Source organism: Aquarana catesbeiana, linkage group LG09 (genome assembly GCF_042186555.1).
Source record: "Aquarana catesbeiana isolate 2022-GZ linkage group LG09, ASM4218655v1, whole genome shotgun sequence".
NCBI lineage: Eukaryota > Metazoa > Chordata > Amphibia > Anura > Ranidae > Aquarana > Aquarana catesbeiana.
The window spans coordinates 320,903,961-320,923,173 of record NC_133332.1 but is presented as its reverse complement, the minus strand read 5'-3'; the positions used below and the strand labels follow the sequence as shown (position 1 = coordinate 320,923,173).

Genomic DNA, 19,213 nt, shown 5'->3' with positions numbered 1-19,213 from the left:
TCTATAAGAGTTCACAATGGTGGCTGCATTTGTTTTCTTTTTTTCAGACTAATAATTTATTTTTTTCATGCAAATGAAGTCTCCCTAGGACTGCCCACGCCTTAGGGGAACGCCCATAAAGCCATTCCAAGATTCGCATAGCTCCTCCCACTCTTCACATGAGGGCTTTTTAGAGGAGTGCTCTGATGTTTTCAGGAAACCATGTACAGCATCCTGCCAGTCCCTCCCACCAGCCATGATCTGCCTGCCTTACATAGAGAAGCACAGAGGCCCAATAATGACATCACTGGGTAATAAAATAATGTATATAATGGAATTGGAAAGAATTTATTTAAAAATTTAAATTGGTCATGTTGATGGGAGCGGGGAACCAATAAAGCCAAAATACAAGCTTCAGGTTTAAATTGGCGGGGCGGGGGAGGGGGGGTTCTTTAAGTGAAAGTAGCCCTGGGGCCCATGATACAATTAATCCACCACTTTGCCTAATATGTGTACTATTTATCGCTTTGATCTCTTCGTCTCAAAGTCATCCAGCAGGTGACTGGGCCCTATCCCTCCGCTCGCTGTCAGTATGGAGCGCGCATTCCTGTCGTGCAGGAGCTTGTCCAACCTCCAATCCCCCCCACCCCCACCCCCTCCGAACACTGAGTCTACCTGTACAAGGAGGGAGCTGGGAGGCAGAGCAGAAAGGAAAAGTGCGTTACAGCTTTCACTGAGCGGGACCTGCGTGCCACCAATTACCTGGCAGAGTCAGGTAAGCTGGGCAATTAGGTGGGAGCAGACTTGGGTGGAGGATCAAATAAAATGCAGATGAATCATTCCCAGGTGGTGAGATTTTGTTTTTGTGAGATTTATTACGTAACTCGAATGAATGATCCGCTCTGGATTAATTTGGGGAGGCAGCCTAAAAAAAATAATAATCCAACGCTGGACTTGTCAATCTGCAGTTTATAAAAGGGGGGGGTCACAAGCCAAAAAGGCTAAAGAGGGTTCTGGAAATGATAGATTAGTATAAGAAATGATGATGCGTTATATATTAAAAAAATTAATTTTTGCTGCATAGACAAGATCCTTAACCCTATCTTCATACTTACTGTAACCCTAACCTCCTACTGACTCTGAGCCCTTACCCTAAATTCATACTAACCCCAAACACTAACTCTAAACGCTAACCCTAAATTCATACTAACCCTAAACACTAACCCTATCTTCATACTAACCCTAACTTCATACTAACCCTAAACACTAACCCCAACCTCATACTAACCCTAAACACTAACCCTAACTTCATACTAACCCTAAACACTAACCCTAACTTCATACTAACCCTAACCCCTTACTCTAAATTCATACAAGCCCTAACCTCATACTAACCCTAACCCTCTACCTTACATTTATACCAGCCTTAACCCCATACTAACCCTAAACACTAACCCTAACTTCATACTAACTCCAAACACTAACCCTAAACGCTAACTTCATACTAACCCTAACTTCATACTAACCCCAAACACTAACCCTAACTTTGTACTAACCCCAAACACTAACCCTAAACGCTAACCCTAACTTCATACTAACCCTAAACGCTAACCCTAACTTCATACTAACCCTAAACGCTTACCCTAACTTCATACTAACCCTAAACACTAACCCTATCTTCATACTATCCCTAACTTCATACTAACCCTAAACACTAACCCCAACCTCATACTAACCCTAAACACTAACCCTAACTTCATACTAACCCTAAACACTAACCCCAACCTCATACTAACCCTAAACACTAACCCCAACCTCATACTAACCCTAAACACTAACCCCAACCTCATACTAACCCTAAACATTAACCCCAACCTCATACTAACCCTAAACACTAACCCCAACCTCATACTAACCCTAAACACTAACCCCAACCTCATACTAACCCTAAACATTAACCCCAACCTCATACTTACCCTAAACACTAACCCTAACTTCATACTAACCCTAAACACTAACCCTAACTTCATACTAACCCTAACTTCATACTAACCCTAAACACTAACCTTAACTTCATACTAACCCCAAACACTAACCCTAAACGCTAACCCTAACTTCATACTAACCCTAAACACTAACCCCAACCTCATACAAACCCTAAACATTAACCCCAACCTCATACAAACCCTAAACACCAACCCCAACCTCATACTAATCCTAAACACTAACCCCAACCTCATACTAATCCTAAACACTAACCCCAACCTCATACCAACCCTAACCCCTTACTCTAAATTCGTACAAGCCCTAACCTCATACTAACCCTAACCCTCTACCTTACATTTATACTAGCCTTAACCCCATACTAACCCTAAACAGTAACCCTATCATATTAACCCTAACCCTGAATTCTAACCCTAGCATCACACTAACCCTAATACCAAGCCTAACCCTAAACATTAACTTCATACTAATCCTAAATTCCTAATCCATAACCCTAACCCCTTACTCTAAATACTAACACTAAGCCCTTACCTTAAATCCTAACCCTAACCCAATACCAAGCCTAACCCTAAATTCATCCTAAACTCTAACCCTAGCCTTATACTAAGCCTATCCCTAAACCCCAACTTCATACTAACCATATCCCCTTTACCCTTAATTTATACTAATCCCAACATACTAAACCTAGCCCCTTACCCAAAAATTCATACTAACTCGAATCCTAAACTCGAACACTATTCTCATACTAAGCCTAAGCCCTAACTTTATACTAATCCTAAGCGTGCCAAGCACGTCAAGTATACAAAATAATAAAACCATTTCAAGGTGTACTCTGGATTGTAGCAGGGTAAGAAAGTGGTCCAGGGTTGGAGAAAAGCCCATGGTGTATGTGCCCCTGGAGAGGCAGTCCAGGGGGTGCCGTAAGATCACTGAGCGAGGGTCACTTTGATTTATGGCACCACAGTCACTGCACCATACCACTTTTTTTTTTCTACCTGCCTCCTGGGCCGGGCCTTTTGGCTGGGACTGGAGGAATTTTTGATTCTTGGCCAGAGGGCCTGGTCATTGTTTTACACAATGACCACTTTTCACTCTCCTCTCCACTTCCTTCTCCCCCCACTTTCTTTTATTTAATGCCCTTCGTTTGTCACTTTTTTGTATTTTTATGTTTGTACATGGTTTTTGCACGTGTGACTGGTAGGGTGTAGGTCCTCTGGCCTGCCCTGGAATTCTTGGGAGGGGGTGGACATGGCCTTCTGGCTTGGTTCGCCCTCTCTCATGGGGTCTCCCTTCGGGGGGGGGGAGCCCCACCTAGTGCTTGGATGGGTCTGTCTCTGCAGACCCTCCAGAGAATGGAGTCCATCTGGTTTCGGCCAGATGGACCAAGTGTAAGTACCCCAGTCCCCGTCTGGAGTCTAACGCCCCGGGGGATCAGGACAAAGCCCTCCAATTTTAGAGGACTTGTGTACCCGTTTCACGTTTTTGTGTTTCACGCTTTATGTGTGTGCACATTTTTTTGGCACCGGGTGAAGTTTTTCAGTGTGTTTTACACTCCATGGGCTTTCAAAAGGGTAAAAAAAAAAGATGACTTCGATATTCAAATCTTACAAAATGGTAACAACCGCAATGTTTCCTTAAGCTGTATGAACAGAAGGAAATTTTGATTAGGAGGATGAAAACTGCTCAGACAGCAGTAGGTGCTTTTCATGAACCTGACCACCAATTATTTTCTCCTTGCAGCCTATATTTCCATGCCGGGGTCTGTGTGAGGTCCATTGTCATCACTACAAGTCGTTGTGTCCAAAAAAAAGTGAGCAGAACAAGATGGTGAGCCCATGGCAGTATGGGATTGTAAATGCTGCTAACAGAACTGAAAGGGGTAAGTGTGGCTGTAAATGAAGGACATTCCAAACAGTGGCCCTGCAAGGCTTGGTACCAAGTCCCGCTCCGTATATTTTATATGGCTAAACGTTGTGGACACCTAACCATCAACCAACCTATATTTCTAAAAGTGCATGGACCTCCTCCAAATGATGGGGTTCAAGTACAGTGATGGCTGCCATTTTTTTTTTTGGGGGGGGTGAAACAACCACTCCCCCCCCGAGCAACCGGTGGCATTTTGCACCCCGAGTCCACCCTTTTTTTAAACCAATTAGAGCCTCTGGCTGTAATCATGTGCTTAAACCCCTCCACCCCCCAATGGAATCCATGGTCCGGTACCCTGTATGTAGATCATATGGACGGGCCACTACTGTTCAGGTGTCTCCAGTAAAGGGTCCTGGTAATCCTCCATCATACAAAGACATTGTAGACAATTATGCTCTTCTAACCTTATGGTAACAGTTTGGTGAAGACCCTTTTCTGTTCCAGAATGACTGTTCCCCCCCTCCCCGTGTACAAAAGTCAGCTTTGTGTGACCAGTTTGGTGTGGAGGAACTCAAGTGTCATGCACAGAGCCCTGACCTCATCCCTACTTTTGGAAGACCTTTGGTATAAGGTCTTCTCATTCAAAATCAGTATGTGCCTTTAACCCTACAGAACACCTTTGGGATCAGGTCTTCCCCTCCCAAATGTGTCCAGTAGGTCTGAAGCCATGGGAGAAACCCCAGTGACCTGCACAGAACCCTGACCTCAACCATAAAGATATGGGTTGACCAGCTCCATAAAGACATGATGTGGCCAGTTTGTCGTGGAAGAACTCCAGTGTCCTACACAGATCCCAGACCTCATCCCCACTGAACACCTTTGGGATAAATTGGAATACCAATTGTGAGAGTCAGATCTTCTCATCCAACATTGAGGTTGTATGGGCTATGGGGGTACCTCATCCTTTATGGTATTTTTAAAAGATAGGACTGTTGTGACGGACTTTTAACGGTACCAGTGAAGGACATTAAAACAAAGTAATGCTAAATAAGTTTATTACAAATTATCTAAAAATTATTTTTCAAGTAAAATCAATTCAATTGCCCTTCACTGGTACCGTTAAAGTCCGTCACATCAGTCCTATCTTCTAAAAACTTCTCATCCAACCTCAGTACCTGACCTCACAAAATGGGCCCAGATTCCCACAGACGCCCTCCTAAATCTTGTAAGAAAGCCTTCCCAGAAGAGTGGAGGATGTTATAATATTATTATTATTATACAGAATTTTAATAGAATTATACAGGATTTATATATTATTATTATTATTATTATTATACAGGATTTATAGAGCATCAACAGTCTGCGTAGCACTTTACAACACGAGGGAAGACAGTACAGTTACAATACAATTCAATACAGGAGGAATCAGAGGGCCCGGCTCATAGAGCTTACATACAAAAAGGAAGGGCCAAGAAATAAAAAAAGGTAATAAATGTTGGGGATGAGCTGATGGAAAAAGGGGGAAAAAAAAGTTGATAGGTGGAGGTGGGAAAGGCTTCTCTGAAGAGATAGATTTTCAGGAATCATCAAGTGGACAAAGTAGGAGATAGTCAGATTGGGGTAGGGAGTTCCAGAGGATGGGAGAGGCTCCGACACGAGGTGATCATGGGAGGAAGTGACAAGGGAGTTAGAGAGCAGGAGGTCTTGGAAGGAATGAACAAAACAATTAGGTTGGCATTTTGAGACTAGGGTAGTGATGTAGCTGGGGGCCCCGAGTTGTGGATTTTTTTTATTTCAAATTTTTATTTGTTTTATATTATATATTATATTTTATAATATATTTTTATTAGTAATTTTAATTCAATTTGTTGGCAGAGAGGGGTGGAGGATACTGAATGGAGGCCAGTGGAGGGATTGGCAGAGAAGGGTGGAGGACACTGAATGGAGGCCAATGGAGGGATTGGCAGAAAAGGGTGGAGGACATTAAATGGAGACCAGTGAAGGGATTGGTAGAGGGGGGTGGAGGACACTGAATGGAGGCCAGTGGAGGGATTGGTAGAGAGGGGTGGAGGACACTGAATGGAGACCAGTGGAGGGATTGGTAGAAAGGGGTGGAGGACACTGAATGGAGATTAGTGGAGGAATTGGCAGAGAGGGGTGGAGGACACTGAATGGAGCTCAGTGGAGGGATTGGCAGAGAGGGGTGGAGGACACTGAATGGAGGCCAGTGGAGGGATTGGTAGACAGGGGTGGAGGACACCGAATAGAGACCAGTGGAGGGATTGGTAGAGAGGGGTGGAGGACACTGAATGGAGATCAGTGGAGGGATTGGTAGAGAGGGGTGGAGGACACTGAATGGAGACCAGTGGAGGGATTGGTAGAGAGGGGTGGAGGACACTGAATGGAGACCAGTGGAGGGATTGGTAGAGAGGGATGGAGGACACTGAATGGAGGCCAGTGGAGGGATTGGCAGAGAGGGGTGGAGGACATTGAATGGAGGCCAGTGGAGGGATTGGCAGAGAGGGGTGGAGGACACTGAATGGAGACCAGTGGAGGGATTGGTAGACAGGGGTGGAGGACACCGAATAGAGACCAGTGGAGGGATTGGTAGAGAGGGGTGGAGGACACTGAATGGAGATCAGTGGAGGGATTGGCAGAGAGGGGTGGAGGACATTGAATGGAGGCCAGTGGAGGGATTGGCAGAGAGGGGTGGAGGACACTGAATGGAGACCAGTGGAGGGATTGGTAGACAGGGGTGGAGGACACCGAATAGAGACCAGTGGAGGGATTGGTAGAGAGGGGTGGAGGACACTGAATGGAGATTAGTGGAGGGATTGGCAGAGAGGGGTGGAGGACACTGAATGGAGCTCAGTGGAGGGATTGGCAGAGAGGGGTGGAGGACACTGAATGGAGATCAGTGGAGGGATTGGCAGAGAGGGGTGGAGGACATTGAATGGAGGCCAGTGGAGGGATTGGTAGAGAGGGGTGGAGGACACTGAATGGAGACCAGTGGAGGGATTGGTAGAGAGGGGTGGAGGACACTGAATGGAGATCAGTGGAGGGATTGGCAGAGAGGGGTGGAGGACATTGAATGGAGGCCAGTGGAGGGATTGGCAGAGAGGGGTGGAGGACACTAAATGGAGACCAGTGGAGGGATTGGTAGACAGAGGTGGAGGACACCGAATGGAGATCAGTGGAGGGATTGGCAGAGAGGGGTCGTGGACACTGAATGGAGACTAGTGGAGGGATTGGCAGAGGGGGATGGAGGACACTGAATGGAGGCCAGTGGAGGGATTGGCAGAAATAGGTGGAGGACAATGAATGGAGATCAGTGGAGGGATTGGTAGAGAGGGGTGGAGGACATTGAATGGAGGCCAATGGAGGGATTGGTAGAGAGGGGTGGAAGACACTGAATGGAGACCAGTGGAGGGATTGGTAGAGAGGGGTGGAGGACACTGAATGGAGATCAGTGGAGGGATTGGCAGAGAGGGGTGGAGGACATTGAATGGAGGCCAGTGGAGGGATTGGCAGAGAGGGGTGGAGGACACTTAATGGAGACCAGTGGAGGGATTGGTAGACAAGGGTGGAGGACACCGAATAGAGACCAGTGGAGGGATTGGTAGAGAGGGGTGGAGGACACTGAATGGAGATTAGTGGAGGGATTGGCAGAGAGGGGTGGAGGACACTGAATGTAGCTCAGTGGAGGGATTGGCAGAGAGGGGTGGAGGACACTGAATGGAGGCCAGTGGAGGGATTGGTAGAGAGGGGTGGAGGACACTGAATGGAGATCAGTGGAGGGATTGGCAGAGAGGGGTGGAGGACATTGAATGGAGGCCAGTGGAGGGATTGGTAGAGAGGGGTGGAGGACACTGAATGGAGACCAGTGGAGGGATTGGTAGAGAGGGGTGGAGGACACTGAATGGAGATCAGTGGAGGGATTGGCAGAGAGGGGTGGAGGACATTGAATGGAGGCCAGTGGAGGGATTGGCAGAAAGGGGTGGAGGACACTGAATGGAGACCAGTGGAGGGATTGGTAGACAGGGGTGGAGGACACCGAATGGAGATCAGTGGAGGGATTGGCAGAGAGGGGTGGAGGACATTGAATGGAGGCCAGTGGAGGGATTGGTAGACAGGGGTGGAGGACACCGAATGGAGATCAGTGGAGGGATTGGCAGAGAGGGGTCGTGGACACTAAATGGAGACTAGTGGAGGGATTGGCAGAGGGGGATGGAGGACACTGAATGGAGGCCAGTGGAGGGATTGGCAGAAATAGATGGAGGACACTGAATGGAGACCAGTGTAGGGATTGGTAGAGAGGGGTGGAGGACACTGAATGGAGGTCAGTAGAGGGATTGGTAGAGAGGGGTGGAGGACACTAAATGGAGACCAGTGGAGGCAATGGCAGAAAGGGTGGAGGACACTTGAGCGATAATCAAGAGTCAACAAACTTCCTGTAACCGAAGATTCAGTGGGCAAGGTATACATCTTTTTGCTGATGGCACAACGGTGTGTAAAAAGTGCTGAAGGAAGTCCTGGAGGAGTCTAACATGGGATAGATTTTAGCACCGATGTAAAAATCGGTCAAAGAGCGAGACAATGCAGTTCTAAAGTAACGCACTTAGAGTTACAAATCCTCAGATATCTTCCAATATTGGGGTACAGTGTTGGCCATGAAGGGATTTTCCCTATGATGTCAAGATCAAGACCACAGGGGACGTGTCCTCCAACTAGCAGGAGGAAAGTTCAAAAACTAACCGTAGAAAGAATTATTTTACTGAAAGAGTAGTTGATGCTTGGAGCAGACTTCCAGCAGAGGTAGGTGACTGTATAGGCTGAGGTCTATGCTCAGACAAAAACAGGTTCCTTTCTATAGAAAAAGAGAAGACTGGTTGGAAGTCAGTGAAGTCAGGTCTGAATACAGAAGAAAAGGTCTCCTCTCCCGGGGGGGGATTCGATATTCTGTGCATGTCGGGCTCGGAGTTGGGTGGAGTGACTGGAACAACGGCAGCTTTGTGAGCGGAGACAATTATTTATTAGCTCAGAAATCTGGTATTCTCCACGGGGAGCCAGTTGTGATTCCACTTAGGAGGTGAGTACAGCCGCTGATCACCGGAAGGTGGGGACTGGACTTGGGACAATGCAGACCCCCAAGCACCTGGAGTGGCCCCCTTGGTGTGTCCTCCTCACCAGGACTGGAATCCAGGGGATTCTTCTCCATGTTTTGTACTTCACGGTGACACCCCGGCAGCGAAAGGGTTTTACGAATGTTATCGCCACGGCTTCTGCCCCACCCATTCACCGACTGCTTACCAATGCACTGGGTGACCTTTAGGTTTCTTTTGTGCTCAATGTAAATTTACAATTTAAATCTTTTTTTTGTTTTGTTTTTCCGCTTTTATCTCTTTTTACTCCTTTGTAGCACTGCTGATCTCCTGCAGCCTCTTTGCAGCCACCTTCTGTCTGTGTGCACTCCAGTGATGGCGGCATGGCGTTTCTCATTGAGGGTGACAATGTAGGAACACAAATTGGTAGACAGGGAAGGAGCGTTGTCACCCTATGACAGGAAGGGTCCAAGCAAGGGCCTTCATTGCGGGATCACTGGGGGGGGGGATGGAATGTTGTAGGTTTAAAAAGATTGAAAATTATTTTTCATATGATATTGAGCTTTTAGGGGTGGTTAGTGATAGGATGACGGCTGTGCTCGGGGCTTCAGCCGGAACGCGGGGGGGAGTGCAGTTCCGGCATCTCCAGCACTGAATGTATGTAATGACAAGAGGAGGCCCTGAAGTGTGATAGATGGTCTATTGATGCTGCTGGGGGAGTCTGTTGTTGCTGGTGAAGAATTTGTTGTTGCTGGTGAGGGATCTGTTTCTGGTAAGGGATCTGTTGCTGCTGGGGGAGTCAGTAGTTGCTGCTGGGGGAGTCAGTAGTTTCTGCTGGGGGAGTTAGGAGTTGCTGGTGAGGGATCTGTTGTTGCTGTTGAGGGATCTGTTGTTGCTGGTGAGGGATCGGTTGCTGGTGAGGGATCTATTGCTGCTGGGGGAGTCAGTTGTTGCTGGTGAGGGATCTATTGCTGCTGAAATAGTCTGTTGTTGCTGATGAGGAAGTCTATTGCTTCTGGTGGAGTCTACTGTTGCTGGTGTGGGATCTATTATTGCTGGGGGAGATTATTGTTGCTGGTGAGGGATCTATTGTTTTGGGGGAGTCGGTTGTTGTTGAAGGATGTACCGTTGAGTGAGGGTTCTATTGTTGCTGGCTGCTGAGAGATCTGTTGTTTCTGATGGACAAATCCTCTCAGGGTGTATGTTTGGATCTATTGTTGCTGGGGGTATTTTGTTGTGAGGGGTCTTTTGTTGGTAGAGTGGGGGTGGATTGTGCTGTACTGAGGGTACATTCATACCAGGAGGTGCGCCCCGGTGCACACACATGTCCCCCCCCCCCCCCCCCCCCCGTGTGTTGTATTTTAGGACTGCGCATTCATTTCAGTGGGCTACCTTATGTACGTAAAATGCGCAAAAAAAAAGGGTTCCTGCGGGGTTTTTTAAAAATCACGCTGATGATCCTGCAGTACCGTGTGGTCTGGCGGGGGGTGAAGGGGCGCGGTTGCTAGATGTATGGGGTTACCATTAAGAATTAAAAAGGCCCCCGCAGGCATCTGCAAAAGGCAATGCACTTTTGTGCAGTGCAGGAAAACGCACCTATTCCTGCACCCCACCTGGTGTGAATGAGCCCTGAAAAAAAAGGGGTGCAAGGATCACAAAATGGCCATGTAGGGGACGAGGCATTTTGCCCAGTCTTGCGGTGGGACTGCACTGGAGTATCCCCCCCAAACGTAGTATTACAGTGCCTTGAAAAATATTCATACCCTTTGAAATTCTCCCACATTTTGTTACAACCAAAAACATAAATGTATTTTATTGGGATTTTATGTGATAGACCAACACAAAGTGTCACATAATTGTGAAGTGGAAGGAAAATGATAAATGATACAAATAAATATATGAAAAGTGTGTGGGGGGGGGGGACATTTGTATTCAGCCCCCTTTACTCTGATACCCCTAACTATAATCTAGAGGAACCAATTGCCTTCAGAAGTCACCTAATTAGTAAATAGAGTCCACCTGTGTGTCATTTAATCTCAGTATAAATACAGCTGTTCTGTGAAGCCCTCGGAGGTTTGTTAGAGAACCTTAGTGAACAAACAGCATCATGAAGGCCAAGGAACACACCAGACAGGTCAGGGATAAAGTTGTGGAGAAGTATAAAGCAGGGTTAGGTTATAAAGAAATCTCCCAAGCTTTGATCATCTCACGGAGCTCTGTTCAATCCATCATCGGAGAATGGAAAGAGTATGGCACAACTGCAAACCTACCAAGACATGGCCGTCCACCTAAACTGACCGGCCGGGCAAGGAGAGCATTCATCAGAGAAGAGCCAAGAGGTCCATGGTAACTCTGGAGGAGCTGCAGAGATCCACAGCTCAGGTGGGAGAATCTGTCCACAGGACAACTATTAGTCGTGTTCTCCACAAATCTGCCCTTTATGGAAGAGTGACAAGAAGAAAGACATTGGTGAAAGAAAGTCATAAGAAGTCCTGTTTGTAGTTTGTGAGAAGCCATGTGGAGGACACAGCAAACATGTGGAAGAAGGTGATCTGGTCACATGAGACCAAAATTCAACTTTATGGCCTAAAAGTAAAACGCTATGTGTGGGGAAAACTAACACTGTACATCACCCTGAACACACCATCCCCACCGTGAAACATGGTGGTGGCAGCATCATGTGGTGGGGATGCTTTTCTTCAGCAGGGACAGGGAAGCTGGTCAGGGTTGATGAGAAGATGGATGGAGACAAATACAGGACAATCTTAGAAGAAAACCTGTTAGAGTCTACAAAAGACTTGAGACTGGGGAGGAGGTTCACCTTCCAGCAGGACAACGACCCGAAACATCCAGCCAGAGCTACAATGGAATGGTTTAGATCAAAGCATATTCATGTGTTAGAATGGCCCAGTCACAGTCCAGACCTAAATCACATTGAGAATCTGTGGCAAGACTTGAAAATTGCTGTTCACAGACGCTCTCCATCCAATCTGACAGAGCTTGAGATATTTTACAAAGAAGAATGGGCAGAAATGTCCTCTCTAGATGTACAAAGCTGGTAGAGACATCCCCAAAAAGACTTGTAGAGAAAGGGGGTTCTACAAAGTATTGACTCCGGGGGGCGCCATACAAATGCCCCTCCCCCACACTTTTCACATATTTATTTGTATCATTTATCATTTTCCTTCCACTTCACAATTATGTGACACTTTGTGTTGGTCTATCACATAAAATCCCAATAAAATACATTTATGTTTTTTGGTTGTAACAAAATGTGGGAAATGTCAAGGGGTATGAATACTTTTTCAAGGCACTGTATGTGAGTCAGCCCTTAGTGATTGGGAATGTATACTAGAATCATATCAGATGTTGACTTTTATATATCTGGCTTTTTTGTGTGTTTTGTTTTTATTGTTACATTTGAGTGAATGTTTATGCACAGAGTTATTGTAGGAGTGCCGGGCCCATAAGGCGACACGGAGCACTGAAGCGTCTCGGTGACCTCAGCGCCTTCTGAAATGTCACACCGGGGGTGTCAGGCGTTCATTGCAGCTCTGCTGGCTCCAGCACCGATCTCCCTCCGATGTCTCCTGCGAGAGGCTTTTCTAATATCCCGGCATCTGTTATTTGTTTTGTGACAGAGTGATCACCGCCCGACCTTGGCCGGCGTGAAGATGGAGTTCCATTAATGCGGGGACCTGTCATCGAGGTAAGGAAGCGTCTATTGCGTGGGAAATGAATGAACTTGTCAGCTGAGGCCAGACGGAGAACATATCATTGTCAGTGCCGGGAGAGAGAGAGGAGGATAGAGAACGATCGGTGTCATTGGAGGAGAACAGAGGACCAGGGTGTCATTAGAGGAGAACGGAGGACCAGGGTGTCATTAGAGGAGAATAGAGGACCAGGGTGTCACTGGAGGAGAACAGAGGACCAGGGTGTCATTAGAGGAGAACAGAGGACCAGGGTGTCATTAGAGGAGAACAGAGGACCAGGGTGTCATTAGAAAACAGAGGACCAGGGTGTCATTAGAGGAGAACAGAGGTCCAGGGTGTCATTAGAGAACAGAGGACCAGGGTGTCATTAGAGAACAGAGGACCAGGGTGTCATTAGAGGAGAACAGAGGTCCAGGGTGTCATTGGAGGAGTACAGAGGACCAGGGTGTCATTGGAGGAGAACAGAGGACCAGGGTGTCATTGGAGGAGAGCAGGGGACCAGGGTGTCATTAGAGAACAGAGGACCAGGGTGTCATTAGAGGAGAACAGAGGACCAGGGTGTCATTAGAGGAGAACAGAGGACCAGGGTGTCATTGGAGGAGAACAGAGGACCAGGGTGTCATTGGAGGAGAACAGAGGACCAGGGTGTCATTAGAGAACAGAGGACCAGGGTGTCATTAGAGGAGAACAGAGGACCAGGGTGTCATTGGAGGAGAACAGAGGACCAGGGTGTCATTGGAGGAGAACAGAGGACCAGGGTGTCATTAGAGAACAGAGGACCAGGGTGTCATTAGAGGAGAACAGAGGACCAGGGTGTCATTGGAGGAGAACAGAGGACCAGGGTGTCATTGGAGGAGTACAGAGGACCAGGGTGTCATTGGAGGAGAACAGAGGACCAGGGTGTCATTAGAGCAGAACAGAAGACCAGGGTGTCATTGGAGGAGAACAGAGGACCAGGGTGTCATTAGAGGAGAGCAGAGGACCAGGGTGTCATTAGAGGAGAACAGAGGACCAGGGTGTCATTGGAGGAGAACCTAGGACCAGGGTGTCATTGGAGGAGAACAGAGGACTAGGGTGTCATTAGAGAACAGAGGACCAGGGTGTCATTAGAGGAGAACAGAGGACCAGGGTGTCATTAGAGAACAGAGGACCAGGGTGTCATTAGAGGAGACCAGAGGACCTAGGTGTCATTGGAGGTGAACAGAGGACCAGGGTGTCATTAGAGGAGAACAGAGGACCAGGGTGTCATTAGAGGAGAACAGAGGACCAGGGTGTCATTGGAGGAGAAGAGAGGACCAGAGTGTCATTAGAATTAAAGTGTTTCTCCGGGCCAGGATGAAAATCCTTCTTCTCCAGGGTGAGCAAGTTCGATGGATTGTAGTCGTTCCTCATACAGTACCTTGAAAAAGTATTCATATCCCTTGAAATTTTCCACATGTTACAACCAAAATGTAAGTTAGAAGGCTGGCCATTGGCTAGCCTGTATTTGTAGGAGGAGTCGGGGCCATATAATCCCCCCTCCTCCCCTACGTACTCGTCGGCTTGCATTTCCGGGTTTCCTCCCGCCCATTCCCCATTTTTTTCCATATTTTATACGCTTTTAAGCTTGCTCTCACGGGCGACCATGGCACACCTCAGGTTGCCAAAGTTGGGGTTACGTCTCCTCCAGTATCATGACTCTGACTACAAATGTATTTTATTGGGATTTTATGTGATAGACCAACACAAAGTGGCACATAATTGTGAAGCGGAAGGAAAATGATAAATGATACAAATAAATATATTCACTAAATACATTTACGTTTTTTGGTTGTAACATGACAAAATGTGGGAAATTTCAAGGGGTATGAATACTTTTTCAAGGCACTGTAACTGAGCTCCTCCATCCTCCAAAACGGAGGTCCTTTGTCCCCTGTAACTGAGGCCATACTCCACCCCCCATAGCTGAGGTTCTCCATCCCCCATAGCTGAGGTCCTCCATCCATCCTTCATAACCAAGCTTCTCCATCCTTCATAACCAAGCTTCTCCATCCCCCAAAACAGAGCTCCTCCATGACCCATAGCTGAGCTCTTCCATGACCCATAGCTGAGCTCCCCCATGACCCATAGCGGAGCTCCTCCATGACCCCTAGCGGAGCTCCTCCATGACCCATAGCGGAGCTCCTCCATGACCCATAGCTGAGCTCCTCCATGACCCAAAGCTGAGCTCCTCCATGACCCAAAGCTGAGCTCCTCCATGACCCATAGCGGGACTCCTCCATGACCCATAGCGGAGCTCCTCCATGACCCATAGCGGAGCTCCTCCATGACCCATAGCGGAGCTCCTCCATGACCCATAGCTGAGCTCCTCCATGACCCATAGCTGAGCTCCTCCATGACCCATAGCTGAGCTCCTCTATTCCCCAAAGCTGAGGTCCTCTATTCCCCTCATTAGCCTTGTTGCCCTTTGTTGTGTTGTTATGCCTTTGATCTCCAACAACACAATATCAGATAGATAACCCGCCCAGCGTTGTTGGGATCTGAAAGCTTTCCCAGTTATTTTATCGGTGGATGACGCCCAGTCCCGCTGATATTCTCCATCCCCCACCCGCAGCAGGAGGTGTATAAGACTCGGTTCAGACCTTTGTGTGCCAGGAACGCGCACAATATTGCACACTTCCGAGACACAGAAACACAAGCTGCACTTTCCCAGATGTGCGGTGGTGAAATTCATTAATGGCGGCCTCCACGCATCTGCAAATGCTTGCGCTTTCGCGTGTGCCAAACCGCGTTCGATTTAATTGGCTGCCTTACATGCGAGATACACGCCGCACTTTAGCAGATGCCTTTCATTATTGGCGCCCCCATGCATGTGCAAATGCACACACTGGCATGTGCGTCAAACGCTGGGGTGCGTTTTTTTGGAGAAGAGTCAGGGACTTCCCTTAGTTGCAGGACTTGTCCCTCCCCCAAGCCTGTGATTGGACAGTGAAAGGAGAAGCGGCTCATCTCTCTGTCACTCTGCACTTTTCTCCTATCACGATATCCCTTGTTAGCACATGAGCGCTGCAGCATACCCGATTACTACCCAATGCTGCTTCTCCCTCCCCCAGTCTGAGCTCTGCTGCACAAATAAAACAAATAAACCTGGCAATAGATTTGCATATAAAAGAGGAGATCGAGCACAGGGAAAGGAGTCAGGAAATTCTGGTGTGATAAAAATGATTCTTCAGAAAATATTTCCCTTCCAGAAGATGAAAGAATTCTCCTGAAGCCAAAATACTTGTAGCAGAAATGCACATTCCTGGTGAGGAACGCTGCTGGAGGTCGCTCCCGGGCATTGCTGAGCGATCGTTCTCCGGCTCGTCTATCACCTGCGGCCTCCAATTTCCCTGAAATTCTATCCCCCGGTCATGTGTGATGGGCGTCCTCCGGTATACAGCCAGAGTCTGAATACATGAGAGGCATCTGATCGCAGGCCTGGTGGCACTTACATGAGGAAGTCCTTATTTAGGCCATCTGGACGAACGTTATTTCTAAATTAAACATCGAGGAGGCTATTTATAAAAAGCATTGCAGAGCTATTCATACAGCAAAACTGCCTGTACATCCATTCTGTGCAAGATAACTAGCTGGTGTGAGAATGAGGCAAAAAATGTCCTTAGTGTGCTTTCTTTTCTGGTCGAATGTTCCTTGTGTGTTTTCTCTTCCCTATAGAATGTCCTTAGTGTGTTTTCTCTTCTGGTTGAATGTTCTTAGTGTGTTTTCTCTTCTGGTTGAATGTCCTAAGAACATTCAACCAGAAGAAAAAACACACTAAGAACATTCAACCAGAGGAGAAACACATGAAGGACATTCAACCGCTTAGTGTTTTTTCTCTTCTGGTTGAATGTTCTAAGTGGTCGAATGTCTTTTGTGTGTTTCTCTTCTTGAATGTTCTTAGTGGGTTTTCTGTTCTGATAGAATTTCTTTAATGTGTTTCTCCTCTAGTTGAATGTTCTTAGAATTTCTTTAGTGTGTTTCTCCTCTAGTTGAATGTTCTTAGTGTTTTTTCTCTTCTGGTTGAATGTTCTAAGAACATTCAACCAGAGGAGAAACACACTAAAGAAATTCTAAGAACATTCAACTAGAGGAGAAACACATTAAAGAAATTCTATCAGAACAAAAAACCTACTAAGAACATTCAAGAAGAGAAACACACAAAAGACATTCGACCACTTAGAACATTGAACCAGAGGAGAAACACACTAAAGAAATTCCAAGAACATTCAACCAGAGGAGAAACACATTAAAGAAATTCTATCAGAACAGAAAACCCACTAAGAACATTCAACCAGAAGAGAAACACACGAAGGACATTCGACCACTTAGAACATTCAACCAGAAGAGAAAAAACACTAAGCGGTCGAATGTCCTTCATGTGTTTCTCCTCTGGTTGAATGTTCTTAGTGTTTTTCTCCTCTGGTGGAATGTTCTTAGTGTGTTTCTCTTCTGGTCGAAGGTTCTTAGTGTGTTTCTCCTCTGGTCGAATGTTCTTAGTGCGTTTCTCTTCTGGTTGAAGGTTCTTATTGTGTTTCTCCTCTGGTCGAAGGTTCTTAGTGCGTTTCTCCTCTGGTCGAATGTCCTTAGTTCATGTCTCCCCTGGTCGAATATCCTTAGTGCGTGTCTCCTCTGGTTGAATGTCCTTATTGCGTGTCTCCTCTGCTCCAGCTCTAAGAAGGACCTACTTGGCAGGATCAAAAGGGAATATTTTAGAACTGCAAACTTACAAAATAATAAAAGAAAATTACTTTTGAAATTAAGATGTAGAATCTTCTCTGAGATTTTCTGTACAATTTAAGAATTCTCTTGTGGTTTCTCCGCAGGGACATGACTATGATGAACATCTGGCTCGTCTCCATCTCACTTCTTTACTCGGTCCCCATCGCCACTTGTGGCCTCCCCGTCATCCAGCTGGCGGCCGGACAGACGCTGCCTTTACCGCCATCTCATTTCACAGCCAATGGCACCCCAGAGTTCACCACGGTCTGCCGGGAGAACTGCGTCCTGCATGAGTCTCAGCCAGAAACATTCGACGAGGATCATCAGCTCGACTATGAGACTGTGTACCCCAACGGTAGCCGGATGATGACGACGGTATCTGTGAGAGTGCCCGGGGGCAGCAGAAGACATTCGAGGGAAAGGAATGTGAAGTCTAGGAGAACCCGGAGGCAGATTTATGGACCAGACGTTCGCTTTTCTATCAGTCGTCCATTTCTGAGAGATTTCCCTTTCGCAGCCGCCGTTCGGTTGTCCACAGGTTGCACTGGCGTGCTGGTGACAGAGCGCCACGTCCTAACGGCGGCTCACTGCATCCACGATGGTCAGGACTATGTCCAAGGGGCACGCAAGCTGAGTGTTGGTTTCCTAAGACCGGGAGCCCAGCCTTCCCTGCGTTGGGTACGTGTGAAAAGTACTCGGTTGCCCCGAGCGTGGATCGGGGCCCCAACCGAACTGAGCATGGATTACGATTATGCTTTGCTTGAACTTCGGCGCGCGCAGCCGCGTCCTTATATGGACCTAGCGGCCTCCCCTCCCTTGCGGGATCTTGCTGGAAGACGGGTCCACTTCTCGGGTTTTGACAGCGACCGGCCTGGAGAGCTGGTCTACCGATCATGCAGAGTGCAGGAGCAGACAACGCATTTGCTGTACCAGCATTGTGACGCCCGTCCAGGGGCCAGCGGCTCGGGGGTTTATGGGAGAATGCGGCATGGCAGCCGCTGGAAGAGGAAAGTCATTGGGGTCTTCTCTGGACATCAGTGGGTGGAAGTATCTGGAGAGTCCAGAGAATATAATGTGGCAGTTAGGTTGACTCCTCCGAAATATGCTCAGATTTGCTACTGGATACGCAAGGCCAATGGAAGTTGTCACGATGAATGGTTGACCTAAAGCATGACCTTGACTTAAAGCTTGACCGTGACCTAAAGCGTGAACACAACTTAAAGCTTGACCAAGACTTAAAGGGGTTGTAAAGGTTCATGTTTTTTTCACCTCAATGCATCCTATGCATTAAGGTGAAAAAAACATCTGTCGATTACCGCCCCCCCAGCCCCCCCCCCCCCCCGTTTTACTTACCTGAGCCCTGGAAAGTCCCGCGTCACGAACACGCTTGATCTTTGCCTGAGCTTCTAGGCTCTTCATTGGATAGATTGATAGCAGCGCAGCCATTGGCTCGCACTGCTGTCAATCAAATCCAATGACGCGGGTGCCAGGGGGCAGGACCGTGTCATACACTCGGTGGCTATGGACGACGAGTGTATGAGACGGGTGCGCGCCTACAAGGTAACCCCCTCGGGAGAGAGCTTCCCAGAAGGGGTTAGCTATTGCGGGGAGAAGCTGAGAGAGCCGCCAAGGAACCCCAGAACAGGAGGATCGGGGCCACTCTGTGCAAAACGAACTGCACAGTGGAGGTATGACATGTTTGTTATTTAAAAAAATAAAAACTGAACCTTTAGTATCACTTTAAAGCTTGACCATGACCTAAAGCATGAACACAACTTAAAGCTTGACCAGGGCTTAAACCATGACCAC

General features: G+C 47.4%; 1 protein-coding gene across 2 annotated transcripts; it reads left to right on the top strand.

The window, feature by feature from the left end:
• Positions 1 to 639: 639 nt before the first annotated feature.
• Positions 640 to 18,733, top strand: LOC141108831 (serine protease 23-like). Of its 2 annotated transcripts, XM_073600789.1 has the most exons (4): positions 640 to 754; positions 3,724 to 3,862; positions 12,593 to 12,660; positions 17,509 to 18,733. In XM_073600789.1, the coding sequence occupies exon 4, from the start codon at positions 17,513 to 17,515 to the stop codon at positions 18,569 to 18,571; it is 1,059 nt and encodes a 352-aa protein (XP_073456890.1). In that variant the 5' UTR covers positions 640 to 754; positions 3,724 to 3,862; positions 12,593 to 12,660; positions 17,509 to 17,512; the 3' UTR covers positions 18,572 to 18,733. The 2 variants fall into 2 exon arrangements, with proteins under 2 accessions (XP_073456890.1, XP_073456891.1); XM_073600790.1 differs by lacking the exons at positions 640 to 754; positions 3,724 to 3,862 and adding an exon at positions 8,801 to 8,938.
• Positions 18,734 to 19,213: the final 480 nt, after the last annotated feature.

What these genes read in the sequence shown, in the direction of transcription:
- LOC141108831 (XM_073600789.1), top strand. Translation starts at nt 17,513, where the DNA reads ATGACTATGATGAACATCTGGCTCGTCTCCATCTCACTTCTTTACTCG.